The following is a 16,935-nucleotide window of genomic DNA, read 5'->3' as shown; positions in this document are numbered from 1 at the left end:
TCATTTCATTTTTTTACACTCCTGTTTAGTGTATTTTATAGCTGCTGCGTTTTTACCTGTTTAATACCTCTGTTAATTTTTCAGTGTAACTGCTGTGAATTTTAATAAATTTATTTGCATCTGTGTGAGCCTTAGGAGTGGTTAGCTTATCCATTATTGGTTAGCTCGTGTTTGCTTGGCTACATTCTTGAATTTCTTAGTGCACAAAGTACACTACTAATTCTATTTTACACCCTCCGTAAATCCTGCGTGACATTGGAAGACAGGGTGGCTCTCTTAGAGAGCCGTGTCCGTAAGTTAGAGCAGCATCTTAGCTCAGTGAAGTTAGATGTTACAGGCACTCCAGATGAGGTTAGTGTTGGGCCGGCTAGCGAGCCCATTAGCATCAGCTTAGAAACGCCGGCTGTGGAGGATGGCTTTCGGACTGTGGCTAGGCGGAGGAAGCCCCGTAGGGCTTAGGTGCCCGGTTGTGGCACCCCGATCACACTCACCAGTGCGAACTGTGAATCGGTTCTCCCCCTTGGATTTGCCAGATGTGAATTCTCTGAGCCCACAAGTGACTTCCACTCCTGTCTCCAAGCCGAAACACTGGACTTTAGTGATAGGGGATTCTGTCACCCGCAAAGTCAGGTTACAGACGCCGGCTGACGTTAAATGTATTCCTGGGGCCAGAGCTCCCAACACTGCATCTCATCTTAGGGTGCTGACGCTGCAGAAGGGAAGACAGATTAAGGAACATGACATGAGATATAGTCACATATTTATTCACGTTGGCACCAATGATATCAGGATGAAGCACTCAGAGGTCACAAAAATGGACATAGAGAGAACTTGTGACCTTGCCAGAAAGATTTGTCGGCATCGATTAATAGACTCTGGTCCCCTCCCCTCCCGGGGTACTGATGAGTCGTTTAGCAGGCTGACATTGTTAAATAGGTGGCTGGCACAGTTTTGTAGACAGCAAGGCTTTAGCTTTATTGATAACTGGCCTTCGTTCTGGGGCTGCTGTGGCTTTCTGATGCTGGATGGCCTCCACCCTACTGGAGAAGGCGCCGCCATCTTGTCTGCGAACATAGATAGAGCTATACAGGGAGGGTAACATTAGGAATCTACAGCAGTCCACGGAGCAGGTGATTAGAGACCCTGCAAGGCTTATGACAAATGTGGGTGTGGAATCCATTAGTTTAGCGGGGAATTTAGTGCAGAAAATGCACTATGGTGATAGTGCAGTTTATTTGCCAGGGAGGGAATTTCAACAAGTTGAGACTGTGGCCTGCTTCCGTAGTCATGTCCATAAAAATCAGAGGGATATGCTTTCCAAACTTAATACCCATTACTATATTGGATAATGTTGAAATTGAGGATGGCCCAGTGGGTTGTTCCAGCAATAGCAAAGATTTCGTGTCTGCTACCGACAACGCGCGTGGAATGTCTTAAACCTAAACCTACTTCTAGGCATCTTATATATGCTACTCTGGAACCACCCCTAAACCCAAACAGTTCAACTGTCAACCCCACTGAGGTCCTTAGACTGAGTCTCATTAACATAAGATCACTGTCCTCAAAATCATTGTTGATCAATGATCTAATTATTGATCATCACTTAGATATGACTGGGCTATGTGAAACCTGGCTTAAACCTACAGCTGTCCTCCCCTTAAATGAGGCCTGCCCACCAGCATATACATTTAGTCACATCCCTCTTGATGCAAAGCAAGGCGGGGGTGTTGCTCTTATTTATAAATCTAGGTTTAGCGTATTAGCTGTTAGTAAGTCCCTTCGGCTGCTCCCTTGTTTGCACTTGGGGTCGCCACAGCAAATCCAAGGTGGATCTGCATGTTGAATTGGCACAGGTTTTACGCCGGATGCCCTTCTTGACGCAACTCCACATTACATGGAGAAATGTGGCAGGGGTGGGATTTGAACCCGGAACCTTCTGAACTGAAACTAAGCGCATTAACCACTTGGCCACCACCCCTGCCAGCTTATTAGCTGTTGGCGGTTACAAATATCACTCGTTTGAGCATCTGATTCTCCGCTCTGCTCAGGATATTACACATTGCCAAGGTCAGAAGAATAAAAATCAGGTGTATTACTTTGTATATAGTATATACATATATATAGTATATATATAGTGTATATAGGCCTCCTGGCCCATATTCTGAATTCTTAGATGAATTTGGTGCGTTCATCTCTAAATTGTCAACTAGTGTAAATAACATTCTGATCATTGGTGACATTCATATAAATAAGCCTTCTGATCCCCTCTGCAAATCATTTATGGAAATTGTGGATGCATTCGGATTTCGGCAATGCATTTGGGATTCGACGCACATTAGTGGAAATACCCTGGATCTGGTTCTCGCACGTGGTATTGCTGTCACGAATATTGACATCATGCTTCTTACATCAGTGGTGTCTGATCACTCACTTATTATGTTTAAAGTTTCGCTGCCATGTTTAGTGGAACAACAACCTTATATATCATTACGGCGATGCATCAACTCCTCAACTAAGACTGAACTCGAAGCTAGACTGCCTGATGTCTTAGCTTCACATTTGACAAATACCCAGTCAGTAGACAGACTTGTGGATAGTTTAAACTCAGTGCTCAAAACTACACTCGACATGATTGCACCACCTGTGTTAAAACCACGCTCCCCCAAATCACAGTCACCTTGGTTCAATTATTATCTGCGTGACCTCAAGCATAAAGCAAGAGGTCTAGAACGGAAATGGCATCGTTCAAAATTAGAAGTATTTCACCTTGCGTGGCATGATGCTATCTTAGACTATAAGCATGCATTACTGGCTACAAAGCAGACTTACTACTCTGATTTGATCAACAAAAACAAGCATAACTCAAAGTTCTTGTTCGACACGGTGGCAACACTTTTGCATGAACAACCACCTGTAGTTCGCTCTCCTTTTACAGCACAAAATTTCCTGGATTACTTTGGGAAGAAAATAGAAGACATCAGGTTAAACATATCCGGACATGCCTTAATCCAGCCACTACACCCTGCTATTGATGTGGGCGCCACTACTGAGGTATTACCTAGATTTACAGAATTTGACAGTATCTCACTAGGCATGCTGACAAAACTCAATGTCAACAAAAAGCACAACCTGTTTATTTGATCCTATACCAACAAAACTGTTTAAGGACCTGTGGCCCACTCTTGGGCCGTCTGTGCTGGAAATTATTAATCTTTCTTTAACTTCTGGATCTGTTCCTAAATGTTTCAAATCTGCAGTGATTAAACCATTACTTAAGAAACCTAATTTTGACCCTAGTGTATTGACAAACTATCGGCCGATATCAAATCTATCATTTTTCTCTAAAATTCTGGAAAAAGTGGTGTCACGGCAGCTCGTAGACTATCTTACTGAGAATAATCTCTTTGAGCCACTGCAGTCTGCTTTTAGAAAATATCATTCCACAGAGATGGCTCCCACTAAAGTGGTGAATGATCTTTTGCTTACAATGGATTCGGACACCACTACGGTTCTGTTGCTGTTAGATCTCAGTGCTGCATTTGATACAGTGGATCATTATATTCTACTTGATAGCCTGGAAAATCACTTTGGGATTACTGGGAGTGCCCTTGCATGGCTGACGTCATACTTGACCAGTCGTTCTCATTGTGTTTTGTACAGTAACACTACCTCTAACCTTAGTGACATGAAATTTGGGGTTCCACAGGGGTCTGTCTTAGGCCCCCTGCTTTTCTCCCTTTATATAGCACCCCTTGGGCACATATTGCGGCGTTTCGGGATTACCTTTCACTGCTATGCAGAAGATACTCAGTTATACATGCCGATAACTGCTGGTAATCTCGTTCACATAAAATCCTTAGAAGATTGCCTTGCAGCAGTGAGAAGTTGGATGTCTAGAAACTTCCTACTTTTAAACTCTGATAAGACTGAAATGATGTTTCTTGGTCCAGTGAGACATTGGCATCAATTTGACCAGTTAACGCTCAGCCTCGGCTCGTGTGTCATACATCACACTGACAAAGTGAGGAACCTTGGGGAACCTTGTGGAATGATCTGCCTGCATCAATAAAACAGTCAGATTCTGTGGAGACTTTCAAGTCCAGACTTAAGACGCACTTATTTTCCCTTTCATCTGGCTAGCATACTGGTACATTTTTGTTTTAAGCTTTTTAGTCTTAATTCATTTTATTAGTAATTGGAGAGGGCCGCGGCCTCAGCTTTACCTAAATTCTGGGTCTTTTAGTGAAGTTTAGGGCTAGTGGCCGGCGATCACCTTATTATTTCTCTGTTTCTCTTGGTGTTTAATGCTGGCAAATTATACAGTATTTTTTTTTTTTTGTCTTTCTGATGCCTGATTGTTTTTTCCTCTCTGTTTAAGGTGCAGCTCCATCCAGAGATGGGAGTTGTATTCGTGTTGGCGATCCTCCTGTCCTGTGCGCCAATAGCATTTCTTGGATATTTTTCCGTGAATTGTTCTTTAATTTATGTTTGTAGCATGGCCCAAGCAGAGGGTCACCCCTTTGAGTCTGGTCTGCTTGAGGTTTCTTCCTCAGAGGGAGTTTTTCCTTACCACTGTTGCTCTGGGGGTTGGTAAGGTTAGACCTTATCTGTGTGAAGCGCTTTGAGGCAACTGTTGTGATTTGGTGCTATATAAATGAAAATAAATTGAAATTGAAACTGAAGCTTTCCGTACTGACTCCGGTACACTGTCAGCTACTGACAAGCCAGTTTCGAGTTTAAACACAGCCGATGCTTCTGAGTAGAATCAAAGGCGATCACAACCCCAACACAAACAATGAGTCAGAGCTTCTGTCTTCGTGTGCCCTGCCCACTGCTGTATGGAAGAGTCATGTTCATTCACAGCATACAGTCCGCCAGACATTGGAAAAAGGCATAAACATAACAGCAGCTTTGACTTATGGTTTGATTTAAAAAACAAACAAATTCAGGATGGTTTATTAATATTAACTGTCATTTTAACAAAGTTAAAATATCAAATATCTTAGTTTTAAAGTAATGCACTAACTCTGAAGGTTTGAGCATTAAAAATCAGATACCAAAAGGCACTATGGGAAATTGAGCCTCTTCATCACTGGTTGGTTGGTTGTAAAAAAAAAAAAAAAAAAAAAAAACACAAATTACTATAACGTGTGTGCTGGTTTTACCAATAAATCTGTAGTTGCAAATATGTAATTTTTTCATTTGTTAAAAAAGACATTTGCAATTTGTTTAAGTGTGAAACAGCGCACCGAATGGCAAAAAGACTATGGCTGCAGATGGCAGTGGATGCTATTTACACTCCCATCCAGTAGATGGTGGTGTTCTGTGCATTCAGGCTTCTAATTATATATTTTTTAAAAGAGTATAAAAATCAACAAATTTGTTTTTTGTGTGTGCATGTGTGTGTGGGGCTGGGGTAGGACTGATTGCAAAAAAAAAAAAAATTAAACTCAGTTGCCTCAAAATTGTATGATACCTAAAATTTTTCTATGGAATGGTCTATAAACAATACTTCAAGATGTCTGTTACTTCCATGAAACAACATTCACCAGCCCAGATTACCTCACTGCATCATTGTTACAGAATATTAGAAATCCAATCACAATGACAAAGGAACTGCTTTTCTGGCAGTTTCTACCAAACCCTTGATCTAGTTCAAGAACTAAAAATTAAAACCATTGATTATTATAAAAGGGATCCATGAACCTTCTATTTAAATAATTGTACAAAGTCAACATGATAAGTGTGTTTTGGTTGAAACTGGTGTGAAGAAGCTGACAAGATGGCCCCTGTGTTTGGCCTCGCTGTCGCTGCTGTCCGTGTACCTGTTGTGTGTTGTTGATTGTCATCCTGCTGGTCTACGATGGTCTTGCTGCTTGCTGTGTGTATGACCGTCAGGCTCTGCTCAATATCCGAGCTTCTATGGAGAACTATGGGGCTTCATTCTCGTCTTCTTTTGGTGATGAGCTCTTTCGGTGGCCTCCTTTTGTGCCGTTAGCCGGCGATGCTAGCGCCAGTCAGCTCTATAGGAGCTCCCACGGACGCAGACGAAGGAGGGGGAGAAGAGCTGGTGTGCAGGTGAGGTTGAGGCTGCTCTGGAAACGCAGAGTTGTGGGAAAATGTCGTCGATCCCGTTTGATCAACTTGCTTTCTCCGGACGTGTGGACGTACGGCCCATCTCCCTCGCTGGATCATCACGGGTGGCCCTGCTGTCTCCGTCAGGTGTTTCCTGATTTTCCCGCGGCTGTGGTGGCCCCCCCTCTGGAGTGTGAAACCCGCAGGCGAAGTGGTTCGTCTCCGCGAGTCCTGTGTGCCGTACCCCGGCAGTCCGCTGTGGAGAATCCAGCTACAGCTCCTCTCAGGATGGCGCTGTTAAATGCGCACTCCGTTACTAATAAGACTTTCATTTTGAATGATTATATTCGGTCCAAGGACCTGGAATTTTTGTTTCTAACTGAAACCTGGCAGAGGGAAATGGAACTCGCCCCCCTCATTGAACTCTGGCCCAAAAATTTCAGATTCTTCAGCTCGCCACGTTTGTGTGGACGTGGTGGAGGACTTGCTGCGGTCTGTAGGAGCAGCTTTGTGTGTCGACGTGTCCGTTCAGAATCGTTTCCATCATCTGAATCACTGATTTTAAAAGTTGGGAGAACTAATCCTTTTTATTGTGTTTTAATATATCGTCCACCTGGTCAATGCACTTCCTTCCTCAAGGAGTTTAGTGACTTTTTATCTACAACTCTCAAGCTGTCCAGACTTTTAATTGCTGGTGATTTTAATTTCCATGCTGATGATGCTTCAGATAAATCTGCTGCTAAATTCATCACTCTGATGGAATCTTTCAACTTGATCCAACACGTGTCTGGCCCCCCACACAGCAAAGGTCATGTTTTAGATCTTGTTTTTACTCTGGGTCTTAACATTGAGTCTATTTATTCTGAGGATATTTTTATTTCTGATCATGTTTGTATTCTCTTTAATTTGTCTCTTAATCTGGATTGTCCGTCTGCTCCTCCTGTGATCTGCTCTCGCATTTTTAATAATTTTACTGCAGATGTATTTTCTGCTGCTTTTAACCTTGAGTTGTTTAGTTCAGATGATGTTGATATTTTAGTTAATTCTTTTAATCATCATTGTCTCTCAATTTTGGACAGAGTGGCTCCTTTTAAAACCAGACACGCCCCTCTGAATAACTCCTCCCCCTGGATGAATGACAGTATTCGCAGCGTTAAGAGATCATGTCGGAAAGTGGAGCGGTTGTGGAAATCTACAAAGCTCCAGGTCCACCTCCTTCATTTAAAGGAGCTTTTAATCTCTTAATATGGTGAAAGATGCGAGGGCTGCTTATTTTCCCACTTTAATTTCAAACAGCCGACGGAATCCAAAAATTTTGTTTGACACAATCAGAGACATTGTTACACCTGCATCTCCTGCTGCTATCATTCAGTCAAAAGAAGACTGACAATTTTTTGTCCTTTTTTATCAGTAAAATTCATGATATCAGGGCAAATATTAATCCCTCTCTTTCTTTTCCTGTCCCCTATCTTACCCGGCCGTCGTTCTGGATAGTTTTAAACCTATATCACTGAAATAGCTCACTGGTCTGGTGGACAGATTGAAACCTTCCTCCTGCCCACTTGATATCGTCCCTACCTCCTTCTTTAAAAAGGTCTTCCATTCTATTGGCCCGGTTGTTTTATTGATAATAAACAGATCACTGCTTTCCGGCTATGTCCCTCAGTATTTTAAACAGGCAGTTATTCACCCTCTTTTAAAAAAGCCTAATGCTGATCCTTCACTCCTTCAAAATTTTAGACCAATTTCAAAGTTGCCTTTTATTTCCAAAGTCTTAGAGAAAGTGGTAGCCAAACAGCTTAATGAGGTTTTAGCTGAACATAATATTCTTGATAAATTCCAGTCTGGGTTCCGTCACTTGCACTCTACAGAAACTGCCCTTCTCAGAGTTTCAAACGATATTTTAATGCGCAGAGATGCAGGTGAATATTCTGTACTTGTCATTTTAGATCTCTCTGCAGCTTTTGACATGGTGGATCATGGAGTCTTAGTTGAGAGACTAAGGACTTGGGTGGGCATTTCTGGGTCTGCTCTGGACTGGTTTTTATCTTATCTTTCACACAGGACTTTCGCTGTTGCTACTGGTAAATTTATGTCCTCCTCTGCCATGCTATCCTGTGGTGTGCCTCAAGGTTCTGTTCTGGGACCTATATTGTTTGCTCTATATTTGCTCCCACTTGGTCATGTCTTGAGCAGTTTTAAAGATGTCTCCTACCACTGTTATGCAGATGACATCTAGCTGTATATTTCAGTCACTCCTCAAACGGTCTCTAGGGTATTTGCTCTTCAGAGCTGTGTTGAGGTTATTGGTGGCTGGATGGCGGCCAACTATTTGTCTTTAAATATAGCAAAAACTGAGGTCCTTGTTTGCGCCCCTGACGAGTTTGTTCCCACTGTGGTTGGGAATCTTGGTTCGCTGGCCCCTTTTGTTCGCTCAGCAGTGAGAAACTTGGGTGTTACGTTCGATCACCCCCTCAATTTTGACGCGTATGTTACCCGCCTGCACAGTCTTGTTTTTTCCATTTGCGTAATATTGCCCGTCTGCGCAGCATTGTGTCTCGGGCGGAGTTGGAGATGATCATTCATGCATTTGTGTCGCCACGTCTGGATTACTGTAACTCACTATTTTTTAGCTTTAGCAAGTCCTCTTTGGACCGCTTACAAATGGTTCAGAATGTGGCTGCAAGGCTGCTGACGAGGTCATCAAAGAGGTCACATATAACCCCAATCCTCTCCTCCTTGCACTGGCTCCCCATCCATTTCAGACTCCAATTTAAAATTCTAGTACTGACTTTTAGAGCTCTGCATGGTCAAATGCCATCTTATATCACCGAGCTATTACATCCATATGTGACAAGCAGGTCTCTGAGGTCTTCGGACCTGGGCCTATTGGTTGTGCCTAGGACAAGACTGAAGACCAGGGGAGACTGCTTTCGAGGTGGTGGCACCTAAAATGTGGAATGCACTGCCTTTGGACCTATGCTCCGTGGACTCTGTTGAAACATTTAAAGTGAAGCTAAAGACCCTTTTGTATAGGTTGGCTTTTACCTAGTTTTATGGTTCTATCTTTCTGCTGCTTTTAATTTCTTTGTTCTGATGTGAAGCACTTTGTGATTTCTATCTTGAAAGGTGCTATATACATAAACCTTACTTAATTACTAACTGAATATTTATTGGTATAATTACACCCAAGCAATGGCTGCAGCGTTGTTACGATTCTGGATCTGAAGCGTTCAGTAGTTTGCTAGCAAAATGATAACACAGTCTAGTAATGCATTTACGTAATTTATTATGCCATTATTAATCTCTAATATCCGCACCCACCCTGATTCATATAACAGTCTCCTGACATTCATCCGTCTGCGGGAGGTGGTGTAGCGTCCAGTTTTTTTTTGTTTTTTTTTTTCACTTTTCCAATTTAATTTCAATTTATACAGTACCAAATCACAACCAAGCTGCCTCAAGGTGCTTCACACCATTAAGGTCTAACCTTACCAATCCCTGGAGCAAGAACACAGGTGACTGTGGTAAAGAAAAACTCCCTCTGATGATTTGAGGAAGAAACCTCAAGCAGACCAGACTCAAAGGGGTGACCCACTGCTTGGGCCATGACACTGACATAGTCGACAATACAAATATACAGGAAAATTTTGTCTTTTGTTTCCATCTGCACCCGCGCGAATGACAATCTCTGCTGCAATTGTTGAACGTGTACTATGATGCCTGCTGAGGCTGCCGCTGTCGCTCCTTCCTCCTAGCTCATTGCTCAGCAAGACCTTAGTTCCTATCCTGCTCAGCCCTCTGTGCACCTGTTCTGACACTAAGGCGCCAGGCTTAGCGGTCCTCTGCACACTGCTCCCACATGTTGACACTGATGCTTCACATTTTCATGTCCTTCTTGCAGACACATTTGAAGCGCATGTGTGCTTGACTAGCCAAACGAGTGCCTTCTGCCAGCTCACCATAGAGTAGATTTTTAGGAATGTGGCCTGGATTCATTCTCCTGACGTGGCCAAGCCAACAAAGATGCCTTTCGCCAAGAATGGTGAACATGCTGCTCATGTTGACACGTTCCAAGACCTCTGTGTTGGGCACCTTGTCCTGTCATCTGATGTGCAGAATTCATCTAAGGCACCTCAGATGGTAGCTGTTGAGCTTTTTCTCATGTCTGGCATAGGCGGTCTACGCCTTGCTACCGTAAAGTGTGCGGAGCACGCAGGTCTGGTAGACGTGCAGTTTTGTCAGCACAGTAACAGTCTCCAATAAAAGTGGAATAAATACAGTAATGTTCAGAATAATAGTAGTGCTATGTGACTAAAAAGATTAATCCAGGTTTTGAGTATAGTTCTTATTGTTACATGGGAAAGAATGTACCAGTAGATTCAGTAGATTCTCACAAATCCAACAAGACCAAGCATTCATGATATGCACACTCTTAAGGCTATGAAATTGGGCTATTAGTAAAAAAGTAGAAAAGGTGGTGTTCACAATAATAGTAGCATCTGCTGTTGACGCTACAAACTCAAAACTATTATGTTCAAACTGCTTTTTTTAGCAATCCTTTGAATCACTAAACTAGTATTTAGTTGTATAGCCACAGTTTTTCATGGTTTCTTCACATCTGCGAAGCATTAATTTTGTTGATTTGGAACCAAGATTTTGCTCCTTTACTAGTGTGCTTGGGGTCATTGTCTTGTTGAAACACCCATTTCAAGGGCATGTCCTCTTCAGCATAAGGCAACATGACCTCTTCAAGTATTTTGATATATCCAAACTGATCCATGATACCTGGTATGCGATATATAGGCCCAACACCATAGTAGGAGAAACATGCCCATATCATGATGCTTGCACCACCATGCTTCACTGTCTTCACTGTGAACTGTGGCTTGAATTCAGAGTTTGGGGGTCATCTCACAAACTGTCTGCAGCCCTTGGACCCAAAAAGAACAATTTTACTCATCAGTCCACAAAATATTCCTCCATTTCTCTTTAGGCCAGTTGCTGTGTTCTTTGGCAAATTGTAACCTCTTCTGCACGTCTTTTATTTAACAACGGGACTTTGCGGGGGATTCTTGCAAATAAATTAGCTTCACACAGGCGTCTTCTAACTGTCACGGCACTTACAGGTAACTCCAGACTGTCTTTGATCATCCTGGAGCTGATCAATGGGTGAGCCTTTGCCATTCTGGTTATTCTTCTATCCATTTTGATGGTTGTTTTCCATTTTCTTCCACGTGTCTTTTTTTTGTGTGTCCATTTTAAAGCATTGGAGATCATTGTCGATGAACAGCAGATAATTTTTTGCACCTGCGTATAAGCTTTCCCCTCTCCAATTAACTTTTTAATCAAACTACGCTGTTCTTCTGACCAATGTCTTGAACGTCCTTATTGTCCTCAGGCTTTCAAAGAGCAAAGCATGTTCAACAGGTGCTGGCTTCATCCTTACATAGGGAACACCTGATTCATACCTGTTTGTTCCACAAAATTGACGAACTCACTGACTGAATGCCACACTACTATTATTGGTATCACCCCCTTTTCTACTTTTTAATAACAGCCCAAATTCATAGCCTTAAGAGTGTGCATATCATGAAAGCTTGGTCTTGTTGGATGTGTGAGAATCTATTGAATCTACTGGTACCTTGTTGCCATGTAACAATAAGAAATATACTCAAAACCTGGATTAATCTTTTAAGTCACATAGCACTACTATTATTCTGAACACTACTGTATAAGCAAAATTTCATCGACTGGAAGACCGGCTGACCCCCTCCCCAAACTTGTGCACGTTGTTTTGTTTAATGGTGGAACGTCATTCACTTCCCCTCGTAAGATGGTGGCCTGAGCTACCCATCACTGGCTGCTTCAGTGAATGACAGGTTCTGCTCTTGTAATTTTTGATCCCAATCTTCAAATTTAAAACAGTCAAGCATGCTAACTGCAGCATTAGCGATAAGACTATACAGTGAAATATAGCCTATAGTATACTAACAGACATCTGTAGAATATCTCAAAGATTAATATTGTAATGTCACACACTCCTACATAAAATCTTATTAACCAGGATTTCATCTGATTCTAACTTGGTTGGGAAAGATCAAGTAAAAATGGAACCCAAAACTAGAAATGTTACCGATTTTGCTTGGAAATGCATAAAAAAACAAAAAAATTCTTGTTAGAAACTCTGGTTTCTACCTTGTGTCAGCCTCCGTAGGAGCTGCTGGCGTGCTATGATGCGTGACAGGCGAAGGGCCGAACGTCGTCGGGGGGTGTTGCCCCGCCTCAGGTAGTACTCGTGTCCATCAGGTGTCATTGCCTCCAGACAGGCACCCTCATTGTTGCTGTCAGTGTCACTCTCACACTCATTGCTGTCGCCTTTGGCACTGCGGTCTGGAGTATCATCACTGGCCTCTGCGCCGTTCACATCTTCATCTTTGCCTAGACGGGTATTTAAGGCGTCTTCACGCTCTGCGGGAATTCCTCCATCTGCCATCTCATCCACGTCCATGGCATCCATAACAGCGGATCCTCACAGTCCAACAAGTGCGTCTCACGCTCACCGCGCTGAGCTGTGATGTGAGCTCTCCCTCTGAATTCCTGCCTTCGACATGCCCTCACTGGAAGCCAAATTGCCTTCCCACCCTCTTGCCTCCTCCTGTCAGCTCAGCAAACAAACACAAAAACCTCATCTACCTGACAGCCGTTCACATTATCTCTCCCTTGCACACGCTGAAGTCTCAGCTGAGGAGGGTGAGGAAGACTCACAAACTCTAACTTCCACAAAGTTGTTCCATTTGGTCACGTGGTCAGCAGCCAATTGTGTGAGATTTGAGGAAACACTACCCTGTTTCCTGACTCTGTGCCAGAGATACAATTTGGCATATGCCTCAGGCAAGTGTGCATGTGAGAGACAGGCAAATGGGAGATGTACTTATGGAGGGAATCAGTCTGGGGGAAAAAAAAAGAAGCCCAATCCCCATCGGTCATGTTGCAGTGTAAATGGGAACGGGCAGAACAATGGGGAGTATGTGGGTGTAAGGCTGTGCTCAGGAATTTATGTAGGACTCCATTGTTACTAACGCTGAGTAGGACGGTAAGAAACAGTCGAAATCCACCCTGATGTGTCAAACACGAACGCATAGCCCACATTCCATCAACATGCCCCCAGGCTAACACAACGTCTGAAAAATCAGTTATGCAGCCGTCACCGTGAAGCTGATTTATAAAATACAAATGTTCGGAATGCAGTGAGTGGACCGAGAAGTATGAAAGTACATTCTCTGGCGTGCTCTGGCAGACACGTGAGGTCAACTTAATTTTAATATGACAATGTGCACGAAAAGAGTCGTGCACATTCCGTACGAAAACTAGGCCTAAAAACAGTGAATTTCAGGTCACGCGCAATAATTTCAGAGTAGATGATGTAGATCACGTGTTGTCTGAAAGTTCTGAGGTAACATCTGTTCAAGGATTTGGGCATTAATCATATGCACTATTTTCAAATTCTAAAATAGTCAATGTTATTTGCTTATGCTGCCCTCTTGAGGCCATTTTTTGAAGAAATGACTTCTTGTTCCACAGTGTGGATGAACAGTGTGCACCCAGTTACGACAGCTGCTCTGTGCAAGATAGTGCTCATCACCAATGTTGGGAAAGTAACTTTTGAAATGTAATAGGTTACAGATTACATGTTACTTTGGAATAAATAATGTAACTATTTTAATGACTTTGTCAGCGTAATGTAACTTATTACTTGTGATTACTTTTTGTGTGCTTTCTGAACAAATGTTTTAAACTGGATAATAAAGCTATTAAATCTTAAAATAGATTTAAACCTGGCAGTGTAGACCTCACAACGTTTACCGTCATATGATTATTAAAATTTTCTCAACAAAACTTTAATTAAGATTGCGTGATGGTCTGCAGAGAACATCTGCACCTCCCCAGTATCTCCCAGTGTCCCTTTCTTTTCCGAGCCCTCAGAAACATCATCCCAGACAATCCCATTGTTTCAAAACTCACTGGTTTGTGTGGAGTAAAAGTTGTCAGATTTGTTGCAAGTCACTGCATAAGATTTTTAGTCGCTAGTGAAGGTCAAAAAGTCATTAAATATGACAAAGTCATGACATTGGCAATCAATCAATCAATTCAATCAATTTTTTTATATAGCGCCAAATCACAACAAACAGTTGCCCCAAGGCGCTTTATATTGTAAGGCAAGGCCATACAATAATTATGTAAAACCCCAACGGTCAAAACGACCCCCTGTGAGCAAGCACTTGGCTACAGTGGGAAGGAAAAACTCCCTTTTAACAGGAAGAAACCTCCAGCAGAACCAGGCTCAGGGAGGGGCAGTCTTCTGCTGGGACTGGTTGGGGCTGAGGGAGAGAACCAGGAAAAAGACATGCTGTGGAGGGGAGCAGAGATCGATCACTAATGATTAAATGCAGAGTGGTGCATACAGAGCAAAAAGAGAAAGAAACAGTGCATCATGGGAACCCCCCAGCAGTCTACGTCTATAGCAGCATAACTAAGGGATGGTTCAGGGTCACCTGATCTAGCCCTAACTATAAGCTTTAGCAAAAAGGAAAGTTTTAAGCCTAATCTTAAAAGTAGAGAGGGTGTCTGTCTCCCTGATCTGAATTGGGAGCTGGTTCCACAGGAGAGGAGCCTGAAAGCTGAAGGCTCTGCCTCCCATTCTACTCTTACAAACCCTAGGAACTACAAGTAAGCCTGCAGTCTGAGAGCGAAGCGCTCTATTGGGGTGATATGGTACTACGAGGTCCCTAAGATAAGATGGGACCTGATTATTCAAAACCTTATAAGTAAGAAGAAGAATTTTAAATTCTATTCTAGAATTAACAGGAAGCCAATGAAGAGAGGCCAATATGGGTGAGATATGCTCTCTCCTTCTAGTCCCCGTCAGTACTCTAGCTGCAGCATTTTGAATTAACTGAAGGCTTTTTAGGGAACGTTTAGGACAACCTGATAATAATGAATTACAATAGTCCAGCCTAGAGGAAATAAATGCATGAATTAGTTTTTCAGCATCACTCTGAGACAAGACCTTTCTGATTTTAGAGATATTGCATAAATGCAAAAAAGCAGTCCTACATATTTGTTTAATATGCGCTTTGAATGACATATCCTGATCAAAAATGACTCCAAGATTTCTCACAGTATTACTAGAGGTCAGGGTAATGCCATCCAGAGTAAGGATCTGGTTAGACACCATGTTTCTAAGATTTGTGGGGCCAAGTACAATAACTTCAGTTTTATCTGAGTTTAAAAGCAGGAAATTAGAGGTCATCCATGTCTTTATGTCTGTAAGACAATCCTGCAGTTTAGCTAATTGGTGTGTGTCCTCTGGCTTCATGGATAGATAAAGCTGGGTATCATCTGCGTAACAATGAAAATTTAAGCAATACCGTCTAATAATACTGCCTAAGGGAAGCATGTATAAAGTGAATAAAATTGGTCCTAGCACAGAACCTTGTGGAACTCCATAATTAACTTTAGTCTGTGAAGAAGATTCCCCATTTACATGAACAAATTGTAATCTATTAGACAAATATGATTCAAACCACCGCAGCGCAGTGCCTTTAATACCTATGGCATGCTCTAATCTCTGTAATAAAATTTTATGGTCAACAGTATCAAAAGCAGCACTGAGGTCTAACAGAACAAGCACAGAGATAAGTCCACTGTCCGAGGCCATAAGAAGATCATTTGTAACCTTCACTAATGCTGTTTCTGTACTATGATGAATTCTAAAACCTGACTGAAACTCTTCAAATAGACCATTCCTCTGCAGATGATCAGTTAGCTGTTTTACAACTACCCTTTCAAGATTTTTGAGAGAAAAGGAAGGTTGGAGATTGGCCTATAATTAGCTAAGATAGCTGGGTCAAGTGATGGCTTTTAAGTAATGGTTTAATTACTGCCACCTTAAAAGCCTGTGGTACATAGCCAACTAACAAAGATAGATTGATCATATTTAAGATCGAAGCATTAAATAATGGTAGGGCTTCCTTGAGCAGCCTGGTAGGAATGGGGTCTAATAAACATGTTGATGGTTTGGATGAAGTAACTAATGAAAATAACTCAGACAGAACAATCGAGAGAGAAAGAGTCTAACCAAATACCGGCATCACTGAAAGCAGCCAAAGATAACGATACGTCTTTGGGATGGTTATGAGTAATTTTTTCTCTAATAGTTAAAATTTTGTTAGCAAAGAAAGTCATGAAGTCATTACTAGTTAAAGTTAATGGAATACTCAGCTCAATAGAGCTCTGACTCTGTCAGCCTGGCTACAGTGCTGAAAAGAAACCTGGGGTTGTTCTTATTTTCTTCAATTAGTGATGAGTAGAAAGATGTCCTAGCTTTACGGAGGGCTTTTTTATAGAGCAACAGACTCTTTTTCCAGGCTAAGTGAAGATCTTCTAAATTAGTGAGACGCCATTTCCTCTCCAACTTACGGGTTATCTGCTTTAAGCTACGAGTTTGAGAGTTATACCACGGAGTCAGACACTTCTGATTTAAAGCTCTCTTTTTCAGAGGAGCTACAGCATCCAAATTTGTCTTCAATGAGGATGTAAAACTATTGACGAGATACTCTATCTCCCTTACAGAGTTTAGGTAGCTACTCTGCACTGTGTTGGTATATGGCATTAGAGAACATAAAGAAGGAATCATATCCTTAAACCTAGTTACAGCGCTTTCTGAAAGACGTCTAGTGTAATGAAACTTATTCCCCACTGCTGGGTAGTCCATCAGAGTAAATGTAAATGTTATTAAGAAATGATCAGACAGAAGGGAGTTTTCAGGGAATACTGTTAAGTCTTCTATTTCCATAC

General features: G+C 42.1%; 1 protein-coding gene across 1 annotated transcript in view; it reads right to left on the bottom strand.

The window, feature by feature from the left end:
- The window catches only part of stard13a (StAR-related lipid transfer (START) domain containing 13a), a 104,184-nt gene extending 91,385 nt beyond the window's left edge, over positions 1 to 12,799 (bottom strand). The window contains 1 exon segment of the mRNA XM_034179078.1: positions 12,274 to 12,799. Coding sequence (XP_034034969.1) covers positions 12,274 to 12,595 — 322 coding nt within the window. The 5' untranslated portion in view covers positions 12,596 to 12,799.
- Between the last annotated feature and the right edge of the window lie 4,136 nt (positions 12,800 to 16,935).

The sequence above is a fragment of the Thalassophryne amazonica genome, chromosome 9 (assembly GCF_902500255.1).
Source record: "Thalassophryne amazonica chromosome 9, fThaAma1.1, whole genome shotgun sequence".
NCBI classification, from domain to species: Eukaryota; Metazoa; Chordata; class Actinopteri; order Batrachoidiformes; family Batrachoididae; genus Thalassophryne; species Thalassophryne amazonica.
This window is presented reverse-complemented; position numbering and strand designations above follow the sequence as displayed.